At 37.6% G+C, this 23,647-nt stretch overlaps 2 protein-coding genes across 2 annotated transcripts; both read right to left on the bottom strand.

The window, feature by feature from the left end:
• Window positions 1-58: 58 nt before the first annotated feature.
• On the bottom strand, window positions 59-5,710 carry LOC127639136 (single-stranded DNA-binding protein, mitochondrial). Its single transcript, XM_052120999.1, has 7 exons — window positions 5,647-5,710; window positions 5,110-5,180; window positions 4,961-5,018; window positions 2,037-2,177; window positions 1,812-1,899; window positions 1,559-1,647; window positions 59-1,399 (listed from the first exon to the last, which is right to left on the bottom strand). The coding sequence occupies exons 2-7, from the start codon at window positions 5,131-5,133 to the stop codon at window positions 1,359-1,361; spliced, it is 441 nt and encodes a 146-aa protein (XP_051976959.1). The 5' UTR covers window positions 5,134-5,180; window positions 5,647-5,710; the 3' UTR covers window positions 59-1,358.
• Window positions 5,711-6,926: 1,216 nt separating this feature from the next.
• LOC127639237 (uncharacterized protein C12orf56-like) lies at window positions 6,927-22,684 on the bottom strand. The gene is made up of 13 exons (XM_052121148.1): window positions 22,329-22,684; window positions 20,449-20,638; window positions 19,567-19,645; window positions 13,549-13,885; window positions 11,403-11,491; window positions 10,850-10,994; window positions 9,825-9,913; window positions 9,420-9,509; window positions 9,144-9,240; window positions 8,193-8,267; window positions 8,006-8,083; window positions 7,662-7,840; window positions 6,927-7,553 (listed from the first exon to the last, which is right to left on the bottom strand). The coding sequence occupies exons 1-13, from the start codon at window positions 22,557-22,559 to the stop codon at window positions 7,439-7,441; spliced, it is 1,794 nt and encodes a 597-aa protein (XP_051977108.1). The 5' UTR covers window positions 22,560-22,684; the 3' UTR covers window positions 6,927-7,438.
• Window positions 22,685-23,647: the final 963 nt, after the last annotated feature.

Here is a 23,647-nt window from a genome sequence, read left to right as displayed (position 1 = left end):
GAAGTTCCAACATCAGGCTGTACATTTAAAGTGACACAATCTGGACATGGTAGGCATGAGCATGTGTATTCAGCTTTTTACTGACAAAGAACTGCATACATTTATAGACAAAAGCATGGTAGCACTACAAATTGGACAAGATTTGGACAAACAGAATCCCAACATGGTTTGGTTTCCAACACATCTTTTGTTTTAAAAGTGATCAAAACAGAGAAAATGTAGCATTATTTTTAATTTTTATTACAAAGGACAGTCAAAACCTGTTCATGGGGCTGGAACGAATGTGTTTGTATACAATGTATACATGTCAAAGTGCATTCTGCTGGCGCCCCCTTTCTGGAACAAGACGAAATGTCACAATCCACACCAACAACATTCCTTCTTTTGTCTTCACCGAGCAGCCAAAACATTAAAACCACCTGCCTAATATTGTGTAGGTCCCCCTCATGCTGCAAAAACAGCGCCAACCAGCACCTCAGAATAGCATTCTGATATTATATTCTTCTCACCACAATTGTACAAAGTGGTTATCCGAGTTACTGTAGACTTTATCATTTCAAACCAATCTGACCATTCTCTGTTGACCTCTCTCATCAACAAGGTGTTTCCGTCCACAGAACTGCTGCTTACTGGATGTTTTTGGCTCCATTTTGATTAAATTCTAGGGACTGTTGTGTGTGAAAATCACAACACAAAAGAGATCAGCAGTTACAGAAATACTCAAACCAGCCTGTCATGCCAAGGTTCATATAATTGAGATCACATCTTCCTCCATTCTGATGGCTGATGTGAACATTAACTGAGGCTCCTGACCTATATTTGCATGATTTTACATTTTTACATTTTATGCACTGCTACCCCATGATTGGCTGATTAGATAATCACATGGATGATTGTTGGCACCAGATGGGCTGGTTTGAGTATTCCTGTAACTGCTGATCTCCAGGAATTTCCGCACACAACAGTCTCTAGAATTTACTCATAATGGTGCCCCACAAAAAAAAAAAAAAAGAATCCAGTGATGGCAGTCCTGCGGACGGAAACACCTTGTTGATTAGAGAGGTCAACAGAGAATGGTCAGACTGGTTAGAACTGACAAATTCTACAGTAACTCAGATAATCGCTCTGTACAATTGTGGTGAGAAAATAGCATCTCAGAATGCTACTGTTTGGCAACACAAGGGGGAACTACACAACATTAGGCAGGTGGTTTTAATGTTGTAGCTGATCGGTGTATGTATGACTGCTGGGGCAGGCACAAAGTTATTCAAGATATTAAAGTCAGTGAGCAGCATAACACTATACAAAAATGATCTTCCATCTTCTTTTGGTTCCTAAAGTCTGAGAAAGCTTCATTACTACTGGTCTCGCAGATTTTCACTTAAGAAGACAATATTATCTGTGGAAAGAGAATGATCTTGAAAAATGTAAAGTATTAAATTAGACAAAAATTTAATTAAAAATAAAATAATGAGTGGTTAAGATATCTACAAGGATGGTAGTTAAATCTTCCATTTTAAAATGAAAATGTATGCAGAGTCAGTGCATCATGTCTAACCTGCGATAATAGTGGTTGCTTGTCGGCGAACATTGTTTTTATCCGTGTACTCCCCATAATCCAATTTTCCTTCGACAAGTATTCGAGACCTGAAAAAAAAAAAAGGATTGAATTTTGGCTCAGAACAGCATGCAACAAATGCAGTACATATAAAGGCTATAAATAAATATGTTCAGGTATCCACATAATGGTTTTGTATATTTATCTGATATTTATCTAATTCTGGCCCAATAAAAACAAACAAAGCACACACCCTTTCTTTACATACTGATATGCCACATCTCTGAGGCCTGGCTTGAATACTGAAATTCTGTGCCATGTTGTTTTCTGGCTTACATCTCCTGTAAAAGAACAACAATAAAATTTATATTAGATAATATTTAGATATTGGTGTTAAACAAAGTTACCTTTTTAAATTATTTTAGTATGTTTACAGCTGAAGAGTCGTAATCATTTTTATTCATCTTTAAACTTTTACCTGTATGTGTAGGTTCTCCCTCCCCAGACCTCCACATTTCATTTGTTGCCATGGAGAAGATGGTGACGGGGTTTCTGCCCTCCACCTGTCTCATAACAGGGTCTTGTCCCACCCGTCCAAGCAACTGCACCCTGTTTATAGCTGTTAAAAGAAGGTAAGAGTGAGACCAGAAGGGTAAGACATTTGTTTGCAGCAAAATAATGCTTGAGATACAGACACATATACTGGTCAGCCACAACAATAAAACCACTGACAGGTGAAGTGAATAACATTGATTATATACAGGTGAAACTCGAAAAATTAGAATATCGTGCAAAAGTTCATTAATTTCAGTAATTCAACTTAAAAGGTGAAACTAATATATTATATAGACTCATTACAAGCAAATTAAGATATTTCAAGCCTTTATTTGATATAATTTTGATGATTATGGCTTACAGCTTATGAAAACCCCAAATTTAGAATCTCAGAAAATTAGAATATTACCTGAAATCAATAAAAAAAAAGGATTTTAAATACAGAAATGTCGGCCCTCTGAAAAGTATAATCATGCATATGTACTCAGTACTTGGTTTGGGCCCCTTTTGCATTAATTACTGCCTCAATGCTGCGTGGCATGGATGCTATCAGCCTGTGGCACTGCTGAGGTGTTTTGGAAGACCAAGCTGCTTCAATAGCGGCCTTCAGCTCTTCTGCATTGTTTGGTCTCATGTCTCTCATCTTTCTCTTGGCAATGCCCCATAGATTCTCTATGGGGTTCAGGTCAGGCGAGTTTGCTGGCCAATCAAGCACAGTAATACCATGGTCATTGAACCAGGTTTTGGTACTTTTGGCAGTGTGGGCAGGTGCCAAGTCCTGCTGGAAAATGAAGTCAGCATCTCCATAAAGCTTGTCTGCTGAAGGAAGCATGAAGTGCTCTAAAATGTCCCGGTAGACGGCTGCGTTGACTCTGGACTTAATAAAGCACAGTGGACCAACACCAGCCGATGACATGGCTCCCCAAACCAACACAGACTGTGGAAACTTCACACTGGACTTCAAGCATCTTGGATTGTGTGCCTCTCCATTCTTCCTCCAGACTCTGGGACCTTGGTTTCCAAATGAGATGCAAAATTTGCTCTCATCAGAAAAGAGGACTTTGGACCACTGAGCAACAGACCAGTTCTTTTTTCTTTAGCCCAGGTAAGACGTTTGACATTTGAAGCCCATGTCCAGGACCCGTCTGTGTGTGGTGGCTCTTGATGCAGTAACTCCAGCCTCAGTCCACTCCTTGTAAAGCTCCCCCACACATTTGAATGGCCTTTTCCTGACAATCCTCTCCAGGCTACGGTCATCCCTGCTGCTTGTGCACCTTTTTCTTCCACACTTTTCCCTTCCACTTAACTTTCTATTAATGTGCTTTGATACAGCACTTTGAGAACATCCAACTTCTTTTGCAATTACCTTTTGAGGCTTTCCCTCCTTGTGGAGGGTGTCAATGATGGTTTTCTGCACAACTGTCAGGTCAGCAGTCTTCCCCATGATTGTGAATTCAACTGAACAAGACTGAGAGACCATTTAAAGGCTCAGGAACCCTTTGCAGGTGTTTAGCTGATTAGAGTGTGACACTTTGAGCCTACAATACTGAACCTTTTCACAATATTCTAATTTTCTGAGATTCTGAATTTGGGGTTTTCATAAGCTGTAAGCCATAATCATCAAAATTATATCAAATAAAGGCTTGAAATATCTTACTTTGCTTGTAATGAGTCTATATAATATATTAGTTTCACCTTTTAAGTTGAATTACTGAAATGAATGAACTTTTGCACGATATTCTAATTTTTCGAGTTTCACCTGTATTGTTACAATGGCACCTGTCAAGGGGTGGGATATATTAGGCAGCAAGTGAACAGTCAGTTTTTGAATTTCATGTGTTGGAAGCAGGAAAAATGGGCAAGCGTAAAGATCTTAGCAACTTTGACAAGGGCCAACTTATGATGGCTAGACGGCTGGGTCAGAGCGGTCCAAAACAGCAGGTCTTGTGGTGTGTTTCCGATATGCTGAGGTTAGTACCTACCAAAAGTGGTCCAGGGAAGGACAACCGGTGAACTGGCGACAGGATGTGTGTTAGGAACTAGGCTAGCCCGTCTGGTCCGATCCCATCCCAAAGAAGAGCTACTGTAGCTCAAATAGCTGAAAAACGTAATGCTGTCCATGATAGTAAGTTGTCAGAACAAATAGTGCATCGCAGTTTACTGCGTATGGGGCTGCGTAGCCACAGTGTCCATCCTGACCCCTGTCCACTGCCGAAAGCACCTACAATGGGTACATGAGCGTCAGAACTGGACCATGGAGCAATGAAAGATGGTGGCCTGGTCTGATCAATCACGTTTTATTTTAGATTATGTGGACGGCCGGGTGCGTGTACATCATTTACCTGGGTAAGAGATGGCAGCAGGATGCACTATGGGAAGAAGGTAGGCTGGCAGAGGCAGTGTGATGCTCTGGGCAATGTTCTGCTGGGAAACTTTGGGTCCTGGCATTCATGTGGATGTTACTTTGACATGTACCAACTACCTAAAGATTGTTGCAGACCACGTACACCCCTTCATGGTAACGGTATTCACTGATGGCAGTGGCCTCTTTCAGCAGGATAATGCGCCCTGCCACACTGCAATTGTTCAGGAATGGTTTGAGGAACATGACAAAGTGTGCAAGACTTGGCCTTCAAATTCCCCAGAGCTGCTGGTGCCAGATAACACAGGACACCTTTAAAGGTCTTGTGGAGTCCATACCTCGATGAGTCAAGAGCTGTTTTGGTGGTACGAGGGGGACCTACACTATATTAGGCAGGTGGTTTTAATGTTTTGGCTGAACAATGTATGTATGGCATCCCCGTGAGTTCTTGTGCAGTAGACTGACATTGATTCACAGATACTCACATCTCTCCAGGATCAGACTTGTATCTGTAGTCCTGTGTCTGACAAACTGCTTAAGTATCTGTCCATGGAAATACAAAGTACAAACAATCAGAAATAATACTCATAAGCAATAATGACCATATGTGTCTCTCTGAAGTTTGTCTGTTTACCTGGGCAGAGGCATTTCTCAACATTTCCTCAGCTTTGTGGATGTTGCTATGTTTGGTGATAGATCTTTCTTCTGTTGAGAAACATAAAGCAAGTCAAAAGATCTGGAATGATGTAGGTAAAAACAAAGTTATGCACTAGATTATTGAATTTAGTTGATCATTTATAATATCTATAAATAATGTCTCATATATATTTTATATGTCATTATGTAATTAGAGCAGAATATAAAGGCTTGACCACAGTACATCAAGTACGCTTTCCTAATAGAAACTACAGTGTTTTCATATCCGTTTACATTATGAAAGTTTGTCTACATTTGTGTTGCTCATTACGTCATTTTAACGGTATGTTCCAAATATACTTTAAGCAAATCCATTGAAGAAACACATGCTGATCTCCCGCCATTCTCTTACCTAAGCAATTCACGTTTATAAGACATATGTTATTTCGATTAAACGCTTTTACTAATACCTTTAATTTTAGACTATATGCGCAGTTCATTTAATAGGCTAAAGTAAAGACAAACTTCGACTTACAAGTTGAACGGTGCTCTATAATTCTTCAATAACCCCACGCTGTTTCCGGTCCGCCTTTAAAAACATTCCCCACTAGCAACAGAAACGAACATCGCCCGTTCCGCTTGTTCCGTTTCATCCAAGCAGCAAATTAATAAATAAACAAATTAGTTAATTAAATCTACCGTGCATATTGTAGGACTGTTAACATTGTATTTTTTATTTATTTATTTTATTTATTGAATTTTTACAATATTTTCATGACAATAATGAGTAAATTCCACCATTCATAGAACATAATGTTGTATTAATATTAATTAAAATTTTTAAAAATTATTAAAATATATATAAATGATACATTGATGTGAAACTGAAAAGTGTAAAGTACATTTAAAACGTGCATGGAAAATATAGCCCTGCCTACGTCATTAATGGTTTTGTTTTAGTGCCTGCAATTAGGGCCATTTCTGAGGATATTGGGGCCCTACTTGGAGGCCCCCGTAATGATTACATACAAAATGGCTATTTACAAGGGATTTGTTTACTTAGATCCCCAGCTGCCTTGGATACACCTAAATATTTCAATATGGCACCTGAAAATAATGCAGACAAGACAAATTGAGTTGATTTATTCATCTACCATCAGCTAGCTAGCTAACTAACTGAAACGAAGATAGTGAGCTCGAGTCTGTGAGCTAATCTTGGCTAGCTACACTATGTCCAATGTCTACACCTTAGTTATATAGCTAGCAGAAATGTCTGAAAACACCTAAAAAACAGGACACGACTGTGAAATATAAGTGAACTAATTGTTACAATTTAATGCATGAAAATGAACAAACCCTGTCTAGTATAAAGTAGCTGGTTTACATTCATTCCTTACCAGTGGTCTGGCTGTTTCTTTGTCTTTTTTCTGCTCCTGACTTGTAGGTGCACTTTATGAAGAAGAAAAACCCTTTGAGTGTGTTTGTCACATCTAGCTACAAATCTCTCCTAGCAGTTACATTCTCCTTTACCTCTTATATGGTGCCTCTTATACAGCTTAGAGCTAGATAGGCTACAGCCCTGTGTGCATTTTAAATCCTTTTGGACTGAAATGAGAATTATATATAATAAATAAATATATCAGATTAAAAAAAAAATGTGTTTTAGGTGAAATATGACCCAGAAAATTCTTTGTGAGATTTATCCATGTAAATAAATAGCCATTTATTTATATCTTAATTCAACTGATTGGTTGTATAAAATAGGACAGACAAGCAAATATAAATTTAAAATAAAGCTTTATTCCAAGCCTTTAGGTACATTAAATTCCTGCAAATCAATATAATTATCAACTTATAGAAAGTGGATGCAAACACAAACCACCAAAAATAAAATAAGGGCATTTTTGCCAGTGCCTTTAATTACAGTGACAGTGTCTCACACTGGTGTACGTGTTAATCTGAAAATAAATACTGTGACCTGTGGTCTAATATAGTGGAGATGTCTCATGATTTTTTTAATGACAATTGCAGACTATTTATTTATTTAAATATGTAATACATAGTTCAATTAATTCCATATCTTATATGTCCTGGGGTGTGCTGTAAGTTGATTTTCCATAAAATGTCCAACTTTATACTTATTACAGTAATTATAATCCTGACTGTAGACAAAGGCGATATGATAAACATAGCAGAATCCCACAGTCTCTGTTCAACAGAGTAAGACACAATACAAGACTTGCATTTAATCTCAAGGTGCAGCACATTCATTCAAAGGCATATTCCCACATTTGTGTTCATGCAGGAATAAGAGATTCAAGCAGATCTCAGGGTTTCTGGAGAATCAGACTGAGGAGTTGGGACAAAAGGCGCTGTGCAGGCTGACTGATAGGGTAATGCTGGGGCAACTTGTGCTCAAGTCCTGAAGTCTTCACATAGTACCTATTAAAAAGACCAGAACATGTACATTACTGCACATATCACCCAGATTTATTTTACAGCTACTATTCTTTTAATAGTAAAAAAGTTGATAAAAAAGATGATGTTCACCTGAACTCCTCTTTGAAGTCTGTCGTGATGTATTTGCTCAGGTAGGTGCTGTGCTGCATAGATGCTAACAGAACAGAGCACCGCTGATACAGAAGAACCGTTTGAGAAGGACTGACAGGACACTGCGGGCCTGAGAGAACCAGAACAACCTGCTGGGCCTGATATCCAACAAATGGAAGCTGTGATACAGAAAGAAAAACAGAATAAAAGTCAAAACCGATGTCTGGTATTCAGTTTACAGATATTCAAACATACGTTCTACATTTCTGAAATGCTTATCATGTGGATTCATGCATATAATTCTGAAAAATATGAGTATGAAAATGAAACGTTTGTAGACTTGCCAAGAATGGATGAGGTTTGAGCATTTGAAACACCCAGCTGACGGCGAGGAAGTGCCCTAGAGCAGGGGTCCGACTGGCCTTTGAACAACAAATGAGACCAGTAAATGTGATCAGTGTTAAACGTGTATAACAGATGCAGTGTTTGTAAGTGGAAATGCTTTAGAAATGTGCTAAAACTGCTACTCACTTCCTGACAGAGCAAAACAACCTCAAACAGCAGAGCAGATGCTGCATCCAGATAGTCCGCCTGCAGACCCTGCAGCTGTAACACATTTAATTATCATTAATGACATTTAATAATCACACACACACACACACACACACACACACACACACACACACACACACACACACACACACACACACACACACACACACACTAAAAATTCTTCTCACTGCCCAATAGGTGGCGTTATGCATGCAGAATGCAAATCACCAAAATCACAACAAGAAGAATGTGAAAGTGAATGTTTAAAGTGGAGATTGACAGAAGATCGCTTTGACATTGACAAGACATTGATTTAACCACTGGAGTCGTATGGATTACTTTTATGCTGATTTATGAGATTTTTGGAGATTCAACAAATTTTGCGCCCATTCACTTGCATTGTATGGACCTACAGAGCTGAGAAATTCTTCAAAAATCTTCATTTATGTTCTGCAGAAGAAAGAAAGTCATACATCTGGGATGGCATAAGGGTGAGTAAATAATGAGATAATTTACATTTTCGGGTGAACTATCCCTTTAACAAGGCTGTCAATACATTTTGAAACTGACACTAGTGGGAACTAACATTTCTGTTCATCAGTCAATGTCAAAATTAATTTGGCTGAGCCGATATATTGGTCACAATATATAATCACAATTTCAGAAGACTTGGAATATAGTGCACAACTCGTATGAACTACTTTTATGGTACTTTAATTTTGTATATTTTTATAATCCTTTTGGTTTTGGAGCTTGACTGTATAAATCACAATCCACTTTCAGCTCAGGCATTCTGTAAAACATCTCCTCCATGAAAGTAAAATATTGTACATTAGTGTGAATAAATTACATAATTTTTCCTTTAAGGTGAACCAGCAGAGAATCACAGCTCTGAAACTGGACTGAAACGCAAAACTGACTCTTTCGTACCTTAGTATATGAAGATTGTGAGTCATTTGTGGTGTCTGGCAGCTGAAGCTCTGGATCACACACTAAAGCACACAGCATGTTTGCTGTAAGAGCCCCCCTGCACCAGAAAACAGCCACAACTTTAATGAACTTTAATGGTGCACTCAGTGAGTTTTTGTTCATGCCATCAAAAGTGCAATTAATTTATTTAGTGGTAAAACTTTTATAATGAGGGGAAAAAAATGAAGTAGACCTTTCAAAACACGTGAATATTATTGTGGAGGCAGAATCACTCACCGTTTAGCCGTTAGCATGCTGAGTCGTGCCGCTTCAATCTCTGTTTCCCTGAACATCAGGCTCAAAATCTGAACTACTAAAGTGCAAAGCCTGGAGAACAGATAGGTTTAATTTGTCTTAATTTCCTGAGAAATAGCAGTGACACATTACAGGAACCCAACGGTGCCGCATCCATCATGAAAATGCACTTAAATTGTATGTAGCTTAAAATGTCAACATGAAGTTCATTGCAAAGTTGTATAACTGCAAAGCACCGATAGTTTATCTTCTCATGAGATTAGCTAGCACTGGGATTCACCTTATACATAACTAACTCTTGAGCTTGTTGTGAAACACAAGTTACATGTGCATTTGTTACATGTTTGCTTTGTTATTATTGTTACGGGGAGGATGAATCAGACTTACAGGAGTCTGTCGGCTGTGTGAACTCCTTCTTGAGTGACCTGAGAGCTTTCAGCCAGTATTTTTACCAGGAAAGGATAAAGATCAGGTGACTGAGGAGACAAATACCAGTAATTCTGAAGTTATCATCATAATATACTGTTATTAGTGCACAGGGTAGCTTACACATTATACTCATGGATACTTAAATGTTATTCCATATAGCTATATACAGTACTGTGCATATGCGTTAAATACACATATGCATATGCGTATAACTTTGTATAAATAGAGTGGTGGTGGTGTAGTGGCTAAAGCACAGGGCTGTTAATCAGATGGTCGCTGGTTTGATCCCCACATCCACCACCATTGTGCCCTTGAGCAAGGTACTTAACTCCATGTTGTTCCAGGGAGATTGTCCCTGTGATAATTGCACTGTAAGTCGCTTTGGATAAAAGCATCTGCCAAATGCAAAAATGTAAACTTGAGCTAATGGCTTTGACAGAAGCACATCCTATTAATTAACTACCTTTGAACTCACTGTAGGTCTATCTTTTAAGGTTTAAAAGTTATAGTTAAAAATCAATTCCCCTATGGTAAAAATAAAAAAAAGGTTACTTCTGTAACAAGTCTGTTACCCTATATTGTACAGCTATCATGAATACTTGATTCTGATTAGTCAATTACATCATTCTGCAGTCAAATATTTTGTATAATGATAGATAAACTGTTTTCAATGTCAACTTCTTACATCATTCTATTAGTTTTGTCTTTCGTATTTCTCAGCAGTCTCTTTCTTCTCACATTAAAAAATAATTTTAATGTCAATATTTCATGTCCATTTATTTATTTATTTGGCAATTAGATATGTAAAAAGTGGGATAATATAATCAGCTGGACATTATTGCAAAATAAACCCAGACAGGGAGATCAAGACCCCAATGCAAATGGGAGGGTCTTGTATTCCTTACTAATTCTTATCTTTAAAATGCATAAACACATTAAAGAAAACACACACACACATAAAAGGCTATGTTTGTGAATCTTACCCTCCAGAAGAGTTTTTTGATGGTTGGGTTGCGGTATGTAGCAGTTTGCAGCTCCTGGAGTAGTAAATACAGACTCTCCAGACTGATGTGTTCCTGTAGCAGCTCGCCACTCAACTGACTGAACAAATGACATGTCCGCTCCCAGCTACAAACACATGACATTACAGTTTTTTTGCAGATCATTTTGTATCCTATACATTTTTTACTACAGCTCTTTAAAGTCATCATTTACTCACCCTCATGCCATTCCATGCTCTTAAGATGTGTGTATATATATATATATATATATATATATATATATATATATATATATAAATATATATATATATATACATTATACACACAGTACAATGAAATAATATTGTAAGAAGGGGCTTTCAAGCTTCAAATATGATATACTGTAAAAGTATAATAAAGTATGTGTTCCATGGGTTTGGAAAGACATGAGGGTGAGTAAAAAATGACAGAATTGTCTTTTTTGAGTGAACTATTCCTTTAACCACTAAAACAAAATCTTGAAAAAAAAAAAAAAAAGTTTTTTGGAATAATTTACCTCATCTTGTGACATTGCTGTTTCCCTGGAGAAGATGAGGATATGCCACATCTCTTTCTGAACACTGGGTCCAGCATCAAAGTTGATCTCTACAAAAAACACCACATGATGGTGACTTGATACAAAGAATTGTGCAATTATTGGATGGATATAGCTTCTAGCATTAGATCAACTGACTAAAACTAATTTAAGAATAGTTCACCCAAAAATGACAATTGTCTTATCATTAATTTTTCCTTATGTCCTCTTAAACTTGTATGAATTTCTTCCTTCCGCAGAACACAAAGAAATATATTTAAAGGTACAGTTCACCCATAAATGAAAATTCTCTCATCATTTACTCACCCTCATGATATCCCAGGTGTGTATGACTTTCTTTCTTCAGCAGAACACATTTGAAGAAAAATATAAAAATATCTCAGCTCAGTAGGTCCTTAAAATGCAAGTGAATAGAGATTTCTCTTTTGAAGCTCCAAAAATCACAGACAGTCAGCATAAATGTCATCCATACGGCTCCAGCTGTTAAATTAATGTCTTCTACAGCGACACAATCACTTTTGGTTAGAAAAAGATCAATATATAAGTACTTTTTTTAACTCTAAACCATGCTTCCGGTCAGAAGCGTTACACGTATGTGACATAATCGCACTGGCATTTAAAACATGCGAGAACTGATGCACGTGCGTCACATCCAGAAGAGCAGCGCTGTTTACAAGCGAGATGGAGGAACACTGTACAGTAGCTTGGCTGGTTTTGGTTTAGATCTTTATTTATCTTTTTCTTTACTCACAATGGTGTGTTTGTTTGCTCATCTTGGATGTCTCAACCGAGTGAAGAACGTGAGATTACAACGGTTTCATGACAACGCGAATAAGTCACATGAGAGACCGCTTGGTCTCCACCCTGTCATGAAGCTTAACGGAAGCATTTGATCATAGTTAAAAAGTACAAAAATATTGATTTTCTTTTTGCACCAATAGCAATCGTGTCACTTTAGAAGACATTAATTTAACCACTGGAGTCATAGCAATTACATTTATGCTGACTGTCTCCATTCACTTGCATTTTAAGGACCTACTGAGCTAATATATTTTTCTATTTTTCTTCAAATGTGTTCTAGTGAAGAAAGAAAGTCATACACACCTGGGATATCATGAGGGTAAGTAAATAATTAGCTGAATTTTCATTTTTGGGTGAACTGTACCTTTAAATAGAGATATAATGTCTGTTTGTTCATATAATGCAAGTGAATTGTGACCAGAACTCTTAAGGTCAAAATATAACATAGAGGCATCCTAAGAGTAATCTATATGACTCCATTGGTTTAATCAATGTCTTCTGAAGCAATCCAACTGATATTGCATGAGAACAGTCCAAAATGTAACAGCATTCTCCTTGGCGATCATGATTTCAAGCTTGATTACACTTCCTATAGTGCCATCTAGAGTCAAGCACTAGGAAGTATAATCAAGCTTGAAATCAAAATCACGCAATGGAAAAATGTACAGTGAAAAAAGAGTTATATTATGGTCTGTGCAAACCTAAAACTGATTAGATCGCTTCAGAAGACATTGATTAAACCACTGGAGTCATGTGGATTATATTATGCTGCCTTTATGCCATTTATGGAGCTTGAAAATTTGGACACCATTCACTTGCATTGTATGGACAAACAGATCTCATATCTCTATTAAAATATCTTAATTTGGGCTGAGTACATGATAAGAGAGTTATCATTTTTGGGTGAACTATTCCTTTAAAGCTGAAGTGTAGAACTGTTTCTGTGTATAATCCTTTCTATGATCCCAGCTTAATATGCAGAGACAACTATAAGTAAACCATTCGTAGGGTAATTTTCTTATAACTTATAAAAGTATAAACACTGTATCTCTGTGGTGCTATAACATTCTAAAATCGTTTGTTTTGAGTGACCTGTCCATCCCGAAATACAACAAAACTGACTCAACCAATGGTGGAGTTGAGGGCGGGACTATCTTTTATTCTATCAACAGCAGAATCTGTTTTCGGTGTAATTCTATTCGGTGGCACTAGTGGCACAGAAATGACATGCTTCAGCTTTAAGCAAAACTCTATCACGTTTAAAAAATGTGAGGTACAAATAAACAACACAGGGACACACACATACAATAATGTAACTGCTCCATGCGCATTGCAGGTGCAGATATATTCGAGAGGTAGGAGATACAGCATAAAGGTGCAATTCTTCCTCCTTCTCATCCTCCTCTTCCTCTTTGTCCTTCTCTGCTAGAGTCCTCAGCATCAGCCGTGACAGGATTGAATTCCTGCGGTTGGATACTGCAGGCCTGTCAGTCTGAACAGGAGCTACACTGGAGCTTGGCGAGCGAACGGGGGACGGGGGCTGTGACAAGGTATGAAACAGACCCAATACATTCGGGTTTGGACACGAAGCTGAACGTCTCTTTATAATGATGCTGCCTTCCTCTTCCTCCAGTCCACCATCACTGTAACAGACAAAGAGAAATAATCAAACAACAGGCTGTGTGGGTAGCCTTAATGGGGAGGTCGTTTTTTTTGTTTTGTTTTAATAAAATACTTATTTCCATAGAAATTCCATTTGGTGACGTAAGTGGAACGGAAATTGGACTTCAAATAATCTCGCACTTCAACCGTTCATTTACATTTTTTATAAATAATTTCACATTTCTAAGCAGGTTAAATTTTTTAAATACGTTGTTTTCCTCTTAATAAATGTATTAGTACATCAAACAGTTTTTCATTAGCATTAAAGTGTTACTTCACCCAAAAATGAAAATTATCTCATCATTTACTCACCCTCATGCCATCCCAGGTGTGTATGAATTTCTGTCTTCTGCTGAACACATTTGAAGAAAATTAGAAAAAATATCTTAGCTTACTAGGTCCTTAAAATGCAAGTGGATCAGACCTTTGAACTCCAAATATCACAGACAGTCAGTTCAACAGCAGTATGCACTTGTGATGTAATTGCGTTGGCATGTTCGCGTGATAACTGACACATGTGCGACACACTCTGAAGAGCAGTGCTGTTTACAACTGAGAAGGAGGAATGCTGTACAGAAGCTTTGTTAGTTTTAGTTTGGATTTGTATCTATTTGTTTACTTGCAATGGTGCATTTGTGTGTTCATCCTGGACGTCTCAACTGACAGAAAAACTTGAAATTACGTCCATAACATGCCAACGCGAATATGAAACATGTGATACCCTGTGAACTCGTGATGTGAATGTGCATACTGCTGCTGACCGGAAGAAATTATTTATAATTAAAAAAGTACTTCAATTTTGATCTTTTCATGATTTTTTTGCTTTAGAAGACATTAATTTACCCGCTGGAGTCATATCGATGGCGTTTATGCTGACTGTCTGTGATTTTTGGAGCTTCAAAAGAGAAATCTCCATTCACTTGCATTTTAAGGACCTACTGAGCTAACATATTTTTCTATTTTTCTTCCAATGTGTTCTAGTGAAGAAAGAAAGTCATACACACCTGGGATGGGATGAGGGTGAGTAAGTGATGGGAACATTTTCATTTTTGGGTGAACTATCCCTTTAACTACATTAATATAGTGCTACATTTCACAATTTTATAATATAGGCAAAATTGTATTGTATTAACATAAGACTTTACACAAATTTCTTCCTCTCTGGAATATGAGTCATTTCAACTAGATTTGTTTATATCCTTGGCTTGATATAAATCTCTTAAAAAGATTTTAGGACAGTGTGTAAAAGCATTTTACTGTCACACAGCATGACTTCAGCCCAGCCACAGCTGCTGCACTGAACAGACATGTCCACAAGGATGCGCTAGTGAGTGACTCAACGCACGTGTGCTCAATGATGCTTAACTTTAAAGGTGCACTCAGTAACTTTTGTCTCTGTTTCATCTTAGACTTACACTGACACCTAGATGCAGCATCGTTTAAAATCAATAGCTTTTAGTTTCAGATGCCAATGTAGAAGTTTAGTATTCACAGTCAGCCATGATTAATTACTGAGTGAAAGTGTCAAATAACAGGATGGTTACTGAGATTAAGCCAGTAGTATTCAGCTGGTCATGTGATTCTAACATGGCAGCCCCCATGTGCGGACCCTCTCCATGTAGAATAAAACAGCCTTTAAAAGGTTACTGATATGACTGGAGTCTTTATTTTAATGCGAGTGGTCATGATTTCCTACATATGCTGCAAAATTACAATTCATGCCTTTAAGAGTTAAACTTTTTTAAAGTGCAACTTTAAGGTTTGGATGCCAGACAAAGTCTTTCCTCCCATTTAAAACCCCTTTATTAAGATGGCGGATTAGGAGAAAATCTTTCCATATGCCTCAACGCCCTGACAATTTCTGTGGTGGAAAATGCCCCCAAACTTTTCTAGGTGCACTAGCCTACATTCGTCAATGCTATATAATGTCTGAGGAAAGCCCAATGGCTATGACAGACCCTCTAAGCACAATGACAGCACACCACATATTCAAGGCCTTAAATTGATGCTTAAATTGTGGAAAACCAGGCTTTAAATAATGCTTATAACACGTCCCATGTGGTTACGTATTAGTCTCCACAGACAATGGCAGATGCTCACAAATATGAGCTAAAGAGGAACTAATGGTCTCCCTTGAGTGAAATTCGACAAATGAGCTGCGAGTCGGTGCACTGCTGTAAATATAAACAACACTGTTGAATGTGATAACACATTCACACACTGTCCTCAGAACAGTCTCAGAGCGGTTCGATGAATGTGTGATGGCTGGTCACATGAGAAAATGTTGGAGTCTTTGTTTTTCATCAAACTACTATCACATGTTAAGAACACCAGGCAGGCATGTTTTGTTGAGACTAACAAGGTCTTTTAATTGGATGTTTATTGCTTTGTGGTTTTCGTCTCGTATTGCGCCCTGGCAACAGTATGAATGGCGCCAATTGCCCACATGTCCCCTGCTCATCTTGGGCTGTGAAGAGTGTAAAGCCGATGACAACACACTGTGGTGACGGATGCTGGTACAATTTGAAATTGATGTCAAGAGATATCCACTCTCTGTTTGATTTTCCATTTTTTTATTTTGATGAATGTAGTATTGTTTCTGTAGCTTGACTGGTAGAGCATGGAGCTAGCAACGCCAAGGTTGTGGGTTTGACCCCTGGGGAACACACAGACTTGTAAAATGTGTCCACACTGTAAAAATTATTATGATAATTAAAAAATACATTTATGGTAATAAACATACATTTTCACTGTTAACTATAATTTAAATCATACTTTTACTTATATATTTTACTTATGTGTTTGGTTCTATTTTTTACTGTCAAATTACATGCATTTTTAAATAAAATATAATATTAAACTAAATATAATTTAAACCGATAGAGTGTGTACTCCGGGTAGGGAAGGAGGTATTGCCCCAGGTGAAGGAGTTCAAGTACCTCGGGGTCTTGTTCACGAGTGAGGGGACAATGGAGCCGGAGGTTGGCCAGAGAATCGGGGGTATTACACTCGCTCTATCACACCGTTCTCACGAAAAGGGAGCTGAGCCGGAAGGCAAAGTACAAACCGCCGAAATGGGTTTCCTCAGAAGGGGGGCGGGGTTCTACCTTAGAGATAGGGTGAGGAGCTCAGTCATCCGCGAGGAGCTTGGAGTAGAGCCGCTGCTCCTTTGCGTCGAAAGGAGCCAGTTGAGGTGGTTTGGGTATCTGGTAAGGATGCCCTCTAGGCGCCTCCATAGGGAGGTGTTTCAGGTTCTACCAGCTGGGATGAGGCCCCGGGGAAGACCCAGGACCAGGTGGATAGATTACATCTCCACACTGGCCTGGGAACTGTCCCCCAGTCAAAGCTGGTTATTGTGGCTCAGGATAGGGAAGTTTGGGGCCCCTGCTGGAGCTGCTACCCCCGCGACACGACTTCGGATAAGCGGTTGAAGATGGATGTATGGATATATATTTTTTCATCGTACAAGGTAACCAAGTTAACTAATTAACACTTTTTTACTGTAGAATTTTTACATTCTTCTTCTGTTAAAATTACTTTAAACATTTAAAAATTAAACAAAAAAACTATGAAACATCTTTTTTTATAGTTCAGTAACTTGGCTTTGAATAAAAGCATCTGCCAAATGCATAATGTGATGTAAATGGTCTGCACTTATATAGCGCCTTTTTTAACCTTAGCGGTTACCAAAGTGCTTTACACTGTGTCCCAATCACCCATTCACACACACACTCATACACCATACAAGGCACTAGCCTGCCATTGGGAGCAACTTGGGGTTTAGTGTCTTGCCCAAGGACACTTCGACATGTGGAGTTGTGGGGCTGGGAATCGAACCGCCAACCCTGCGATTAATGGCTGACCTGCTCTACCACCTGAGCCACAGCCACCCCATATAATGCTATGAATAAGGAAAACAAAGCAACTGAAGTAAAATCAACATAAAAACAGCAAAGTATGACTTGTAAGACCACATAATAAAACCACAAACAACACACATAAAACTTAGTGTACTGTTGGTGGTTCCATATTGACAAGCATCTCTCTCTCTTTTAGCTTATTAAACATACATATGCAATGTGATCTGTCTCCTCTCATTTCCTTCACAGAAGCTCACATTGCATCCTTGCTTTCCAAAAAGGAACCTACCTGACAAATAACAGCTTTAAAGGGCACCTTTAAAGTTACAGAAAGTTAGCATTTAATTCAGCCAACATGAAATGGCATCAGAACACATTTTACTTCTGTAATATGACACATATCAGGGAGACATTTAATATTCAATGATAAAGAAGCAGCCTCATCTCATGAAAATTATGTGACTGTGACAAAAGTTTTGTAACACAATACTATGCGGTTTTGTATGTATCACGGCATCTGGGACAAAATGTCCACTGTCTGACGCTAAAAGCAAGTTCTCCCAAACAAATTTGTTTTTTTTAAACCTTAAACACACCTTAGGTTTAACCCTACACTAAACCTTAAACCTAACCCCAACCGATAGTTATAAAAGAATTGCTATAGCAACCACATCATTTTGTGGTCTTTCTTTGACACATTTGGTTCACGTGTCAACTCGTGTGCTCTTCAGGACTCATTACCACGCAAAAATCATTTAGCAAAAAGTATAGTAACATGATTCGTTGAGACCAGGTTGAAAAGAATGTAGGTTGGGACTTAATTGTATCCTTTGTTAACTTATTGGATGTCAGGTGGTTGGAAGAGATGGTAAATAATTAGAAGGCTTGGTGACATCAGTCGAAAAATGAAAGAAAGTCATTATAATATTTTACGCATTTTTATAATAACATATACTGATGATTTTTTAAATAATACAAGGAACATGGATTAGAAAATAAATACTGTTAACTGTGATAAAAAAAATCTAACCACTTTATTTAATTCGATTTCCTCATCTCTTTTTCACTAATTTGCTCCCTCCTTCTCTGTCTTTTCTGCTGTATTATTTCGTTTCTAGGCCAGCGTTCCCCCTCTGCTTCTGATGTTCTCCCAGCAGGACTTCAGAGGGACAGGGTGGAGGAGAAACCACAGTTTGATTCTCTTATAAGCCAACATAACACTCTTCTTGCATGTATAAATTCTAGTCTAAAGTGCAATACAAAATGAAATAAATGTCTTCATGTGCTACATTATTGAAGCTATTTAATCCAATTATTTGATCCAATTAATGTGTTTTTGTTGCATGTGACAGTGATTATTATAATTTATTATAAAAAATTGTGACACCTATTTTAATGTTTCACAATTCAGATAACCTGATAACATTTGGACCCTCATATCAGTATCGTCTACAGTATGTTAGCATAGCACTGATAGGAACTTAACCAATTTAGCTTCTAGGAAACAAAGTACAACAGAGAGAACTGTGCTTTCTGTGTGATACTGAGCAGTGGGATTCAGAATATCTCTACATTTATTCTCTCACCAGTTTGTTTAATATAATGGCTGTCTCAAGTTGCTAAGCAAACTGAGTTTATTCCATCTGCATTGTAGAGACGGAGACAGTAAAAACCTGTGAGGTAGAGATAAAGCACTTTGAATGGGTCAGTGCCGCCCTGTCAGTGTGATGGGCACAAATAGACAGGAGTCGTACAACACTGAGAATGTGTTGGTGAGGGCATTAAAACTGAGAGGCTTTTACCTCATTGATGTGGGAGAGATTCTCCAGGCTGAGGACTCAGATGGAGCTGAATGTGTCGACAACAGTACATGACTCATCCCTGATAGAGAGAGATAGACAGGGAGGAAAGAATCATAAGATGTCAGAACTGTTTTAGTGTCCTTTGTCAGTATTATATGTTGTTGGAACACTAATAAGTTGATATATTCACAAAGTTCTCTTATTAAGAACCACAGTGGTGTTTTAAACTAAAATTTAAAACAACAAACACACACACAGCTATCTAAAAATATGTCCAGGTCCCATTTCAGTTTTCATATACTGTATATATATATATATATATATATATATATATATATATATATATATATATATGTGTGTGTGTGTGTGTGTATACAGAGTATATAAGGCTGAGTGCTCTTGTGTCTCCTGTAGCCACTGTGCTTTTCCCCATAGATAACCTCACTGGTTTAGCTGTTTATCCTGCTCTGCCCTTGTGTGAGTGTAGGACAGAATCTCACTTCCAACACATACAGTACACGCAGGTCAAGGTGGGTTATGCAGGTGTCAGTACTGCCGCTCTTACTTAGAAAGGTGAAAGGGCGAACTGACTAGAACATATATCTGCTGGGTAGGTCAGGCAGCTCAGCTAATGCGATTAAGGGTTTACCACACCGTTGAGGGAACAAAATCTAGTCATCTATATATAGTCAAAAGTTATGCAGTCACGTTTTGCAAAGAATTTCATACAACATGTTATATAGACTAATATAGAAGAAACTCAACTGATTAGACTGCACTGTTTCTAAATCGCCCATGATGGCAAAAGACATTAAATGAATTCTTGATTAATTATTCGTTTCTAGATTGAATTAATTTATGTCTAAAATAGCTTTGATTTACCCTCCAGGGAATGGCGGCCACCCAAGTCATGTCGTTGCGATGGGGACACAGATGGGCATTCTAGCTTGTTTTGGCTCGATCCTTTGGGTCTTTTGCTCTTTTTTCCAGCATTCTTTGCAGTATGGACAATACAAATATGTAACGAACGCTCTCGATCCCGTCCACTGAGGAAATCTGGCAAATCATTGATCTAAGGGCAAAGATGTTATATATGTATATTAGAGTGTCTCAGGTTTTAGATGCAAAACGAGTCATCAAAACAACTGCATCAATTCAGTTATTACATTGATTAAAGCATCTTACCAATAACATTACCTAATAGCAAATACCCAATAACAGTACATAACATTTTCTTCATAATAAAAATATGTTCTTACACAGCATTGCCTCCCAATATCAGACATGCTTAGAATCGTAGTTTGAATCTGGCATTGACCTCTCTCCAATGACTTATCTTATTATTAAATTAGTGTAAGCTACTCAGTCAAAGTACACAGGGATCATCCCATAAACTGTGTCTCTTTTGAAGTAGGAATTAATGACCTTTTAATTATCACCATGCTATGAATGCATGTATACTATGTACATATCTACAGTCTATATAAATGTGCATATTGCCTTTCCAACAGCAGGCCATATGCATATGCATACATTTTCCTACACTATAATGGCAAATAAATTGCTCTTCCAAATTGTTCTATTATTGTGACATTTCCATTTTTTCTGTTACAGACTTGTAAGTTCTTTCCATGACTCATACTTTGAGCTTGGTAAATGCACAAGCTTCCCAAACAAACCTTCTTTAAGCACTTTAACATGCCGGATAAGTAAATGTCCACTCTCTATAATTAGCATTGTCTTCTGTCGGGAGCCTATGAAAAGTCACTGCTTCTAAGACGAAAATTACACTTTATTTGGCATTTAAAACACAGACAAAGTGTTAAATGATGAATAAATAAGTAGCCTAAATAAAAAATGATACTCAGTAATTAATAATAAGAATTTGGGGGCCTGGGTTGCTCAGTATTAACATTGACAACCACCCCTGGAGTCGCGAGTTTGAATCCAGGGTCTGTTGAGTGACTCCAGCCAGGTCTCCTAAGCAACCAAATTGGCCTGGTTGAGGATAGAGTCACATGGGGTAACCTCCTCGTGGTCTGTGGTTCTCACTCTTGGTGGGGCATGTTGTGAGTTGTGCATGGATGCCGCAGAGAATAGCGTGAAGCCTCCACACGCGCTATGTCTCCACGGTAACACGCTCAACAAGCTACCTGATAAAATGCTCGGATTGACGGTCTCAGACACGGAGGCAACTGAGAATCATCCTCTGCAACCGGATTGAGGTGATATATATGTATATGTATATATATATATATATATATATATATATATATATATAAAAATTAATAATAGATATATATATATATATATATATATATATATATATATATATATATATATATATATATATATATATATATATATATATATATATAAATTAATTAATAATAAGAAATTTATTGGGCAAATTAATGTTGAAAAATGAAATAAGTGTAAAATCATGTAAGCTGCCTGAAAAGAGCAGACAATTAGTGCAAAATCTTGCTATAAATAAAACTATCACAAATTAATTTGATTGTTGTTGTTTTTTCACTTCTGCAACTTTTTTTTTTAATAGAGCAATATGCAGAGCAGGGTGCTTATATATTCGCTATATCTCTATTTTCTATCTAGGAAAAAAATTAATAATGAGATAACAACATGCAAAATATTGTACTTTTACACCTGGCAGTAAAGTGTTTTATATCAACTGAATTAAGAATTTAAAAATGAATGGCTATACTAAACAAAATATGATAACATAAATGCTGCGCGCTCACCAGCTCAATGCTCGTGATGTCTCTGAAGCTGAGCGCCTCGCGCAGCGCGCGCGGGTGATACTCGCTCAGGTAGATGCGCTCATCGCTCAAGATCACATGCATGAAAACCTTCTTCACCGAGCCCGAGACCACCACACACGGCTCGTAGGCTCGGATCCGCTCGTACAAATCACTGCTGGTGTTTCTCTTGAGAAAAGTGTCCAGTTTGCTGTTTTTCTTGATTCTGGCCATGGAAATGTCCCGCGCGCCTCTCCAGGTGACACCTTAACACCAAAGGCACTTTAAATAATGTCCAGTGCTCTGTGCATACTGTCATATGAATTGTAACAGGTACAAGTGTAATTAATGCAATTAGTGGTTCCCTGTGACTGGCATCCTGATGGGTTGACGGTAAGGTGTATTCGCTCTCTAACATGTCAATGAAACTGGAGGAGCGACGTTATTGCGCATGCGCACCCATCCTTTATAAATAGAGCAGCATGACTTGGCTCTGCTTTGTTAGGAGCGTCAGGAATGTCCAAAAAAGGACAACACCATTTCTTAAGAGATATATTTAAAAAAGTAAAAAAATACCTTCAAAATGAAAGGTCGCTTTTGAGTTTGGTGAGGAAAAATGGCAGGGCTTTATTAAGATTTAATTGCTGTGCGTGCTTGTACTTTTTAATGTAGTTTTATCACTGTCACTTTCATATTTTAGCTAGGCTACATTGTGTTTTCATTGGACCCACAATCAAAAAAATATTTTAGCCTGTTTTTAAGATTTACGCATTTCAATTTCATAAAAAATCCATCAGATTGAATTATGTCATGCTTAATGCAGTTCAATTAATAAAACATAAATATTTAGTTTTTTTCATTTAATTTAAGATTATTACATTTGATGGAATTTTATACAAATGAAATGTGTAAATCTTATTTTATTTGTGTTTATTTGTACTTTTTTTTTTAGATGATTGTGGAACAATTGGGCCATCTTGTGGACACAGAAATTTCGCAAAACTGTTATTATGTACATAAATTAAACGAATGAGACAAGAACAATCTGTAAATCAGTCATTCACTGCCAGGGTTGGGAGGGTTACTTTTGAAATGTATTCCACATCAGATTACAGAATATACGATGTAAAATGTCATTTGTAACGTATTCCGTTAGATTACACAAGGTCAGTAACGTAATCTAAATACTTTGGATTACTTCTTCAGCACTGGTAGATTTTTTCACTTGTTTTGACTATAAAAAATCTGTCAGTACAGTAAGAAAAAATACACATGTTAAAAATACATTCTCTGAAAAACCCAAATATCTTATGCAGTGTTGC

The sequence above is a fragment of the Xyrauchen texanus genome, chromosome 47 (genome assembly GCF_025860055.1).
Source record: "Xyrauchen texanus isolate HMW12.3.18 chromosome 47, RBS_HiC_50CHRs, whole genome shotgun sequence".
In the NCBI taxonomy this organism is placed as follows: domain Eukaryota; kingdom Metazoa; phylum Chordata; class Actinopteri; order Cypriniformes; family Catostomidae; genus Xyrauchen; species Xyrauchen texanus.
This window is presented reverse-complemented; position numbering and strand designations above follow the sequence as displayed.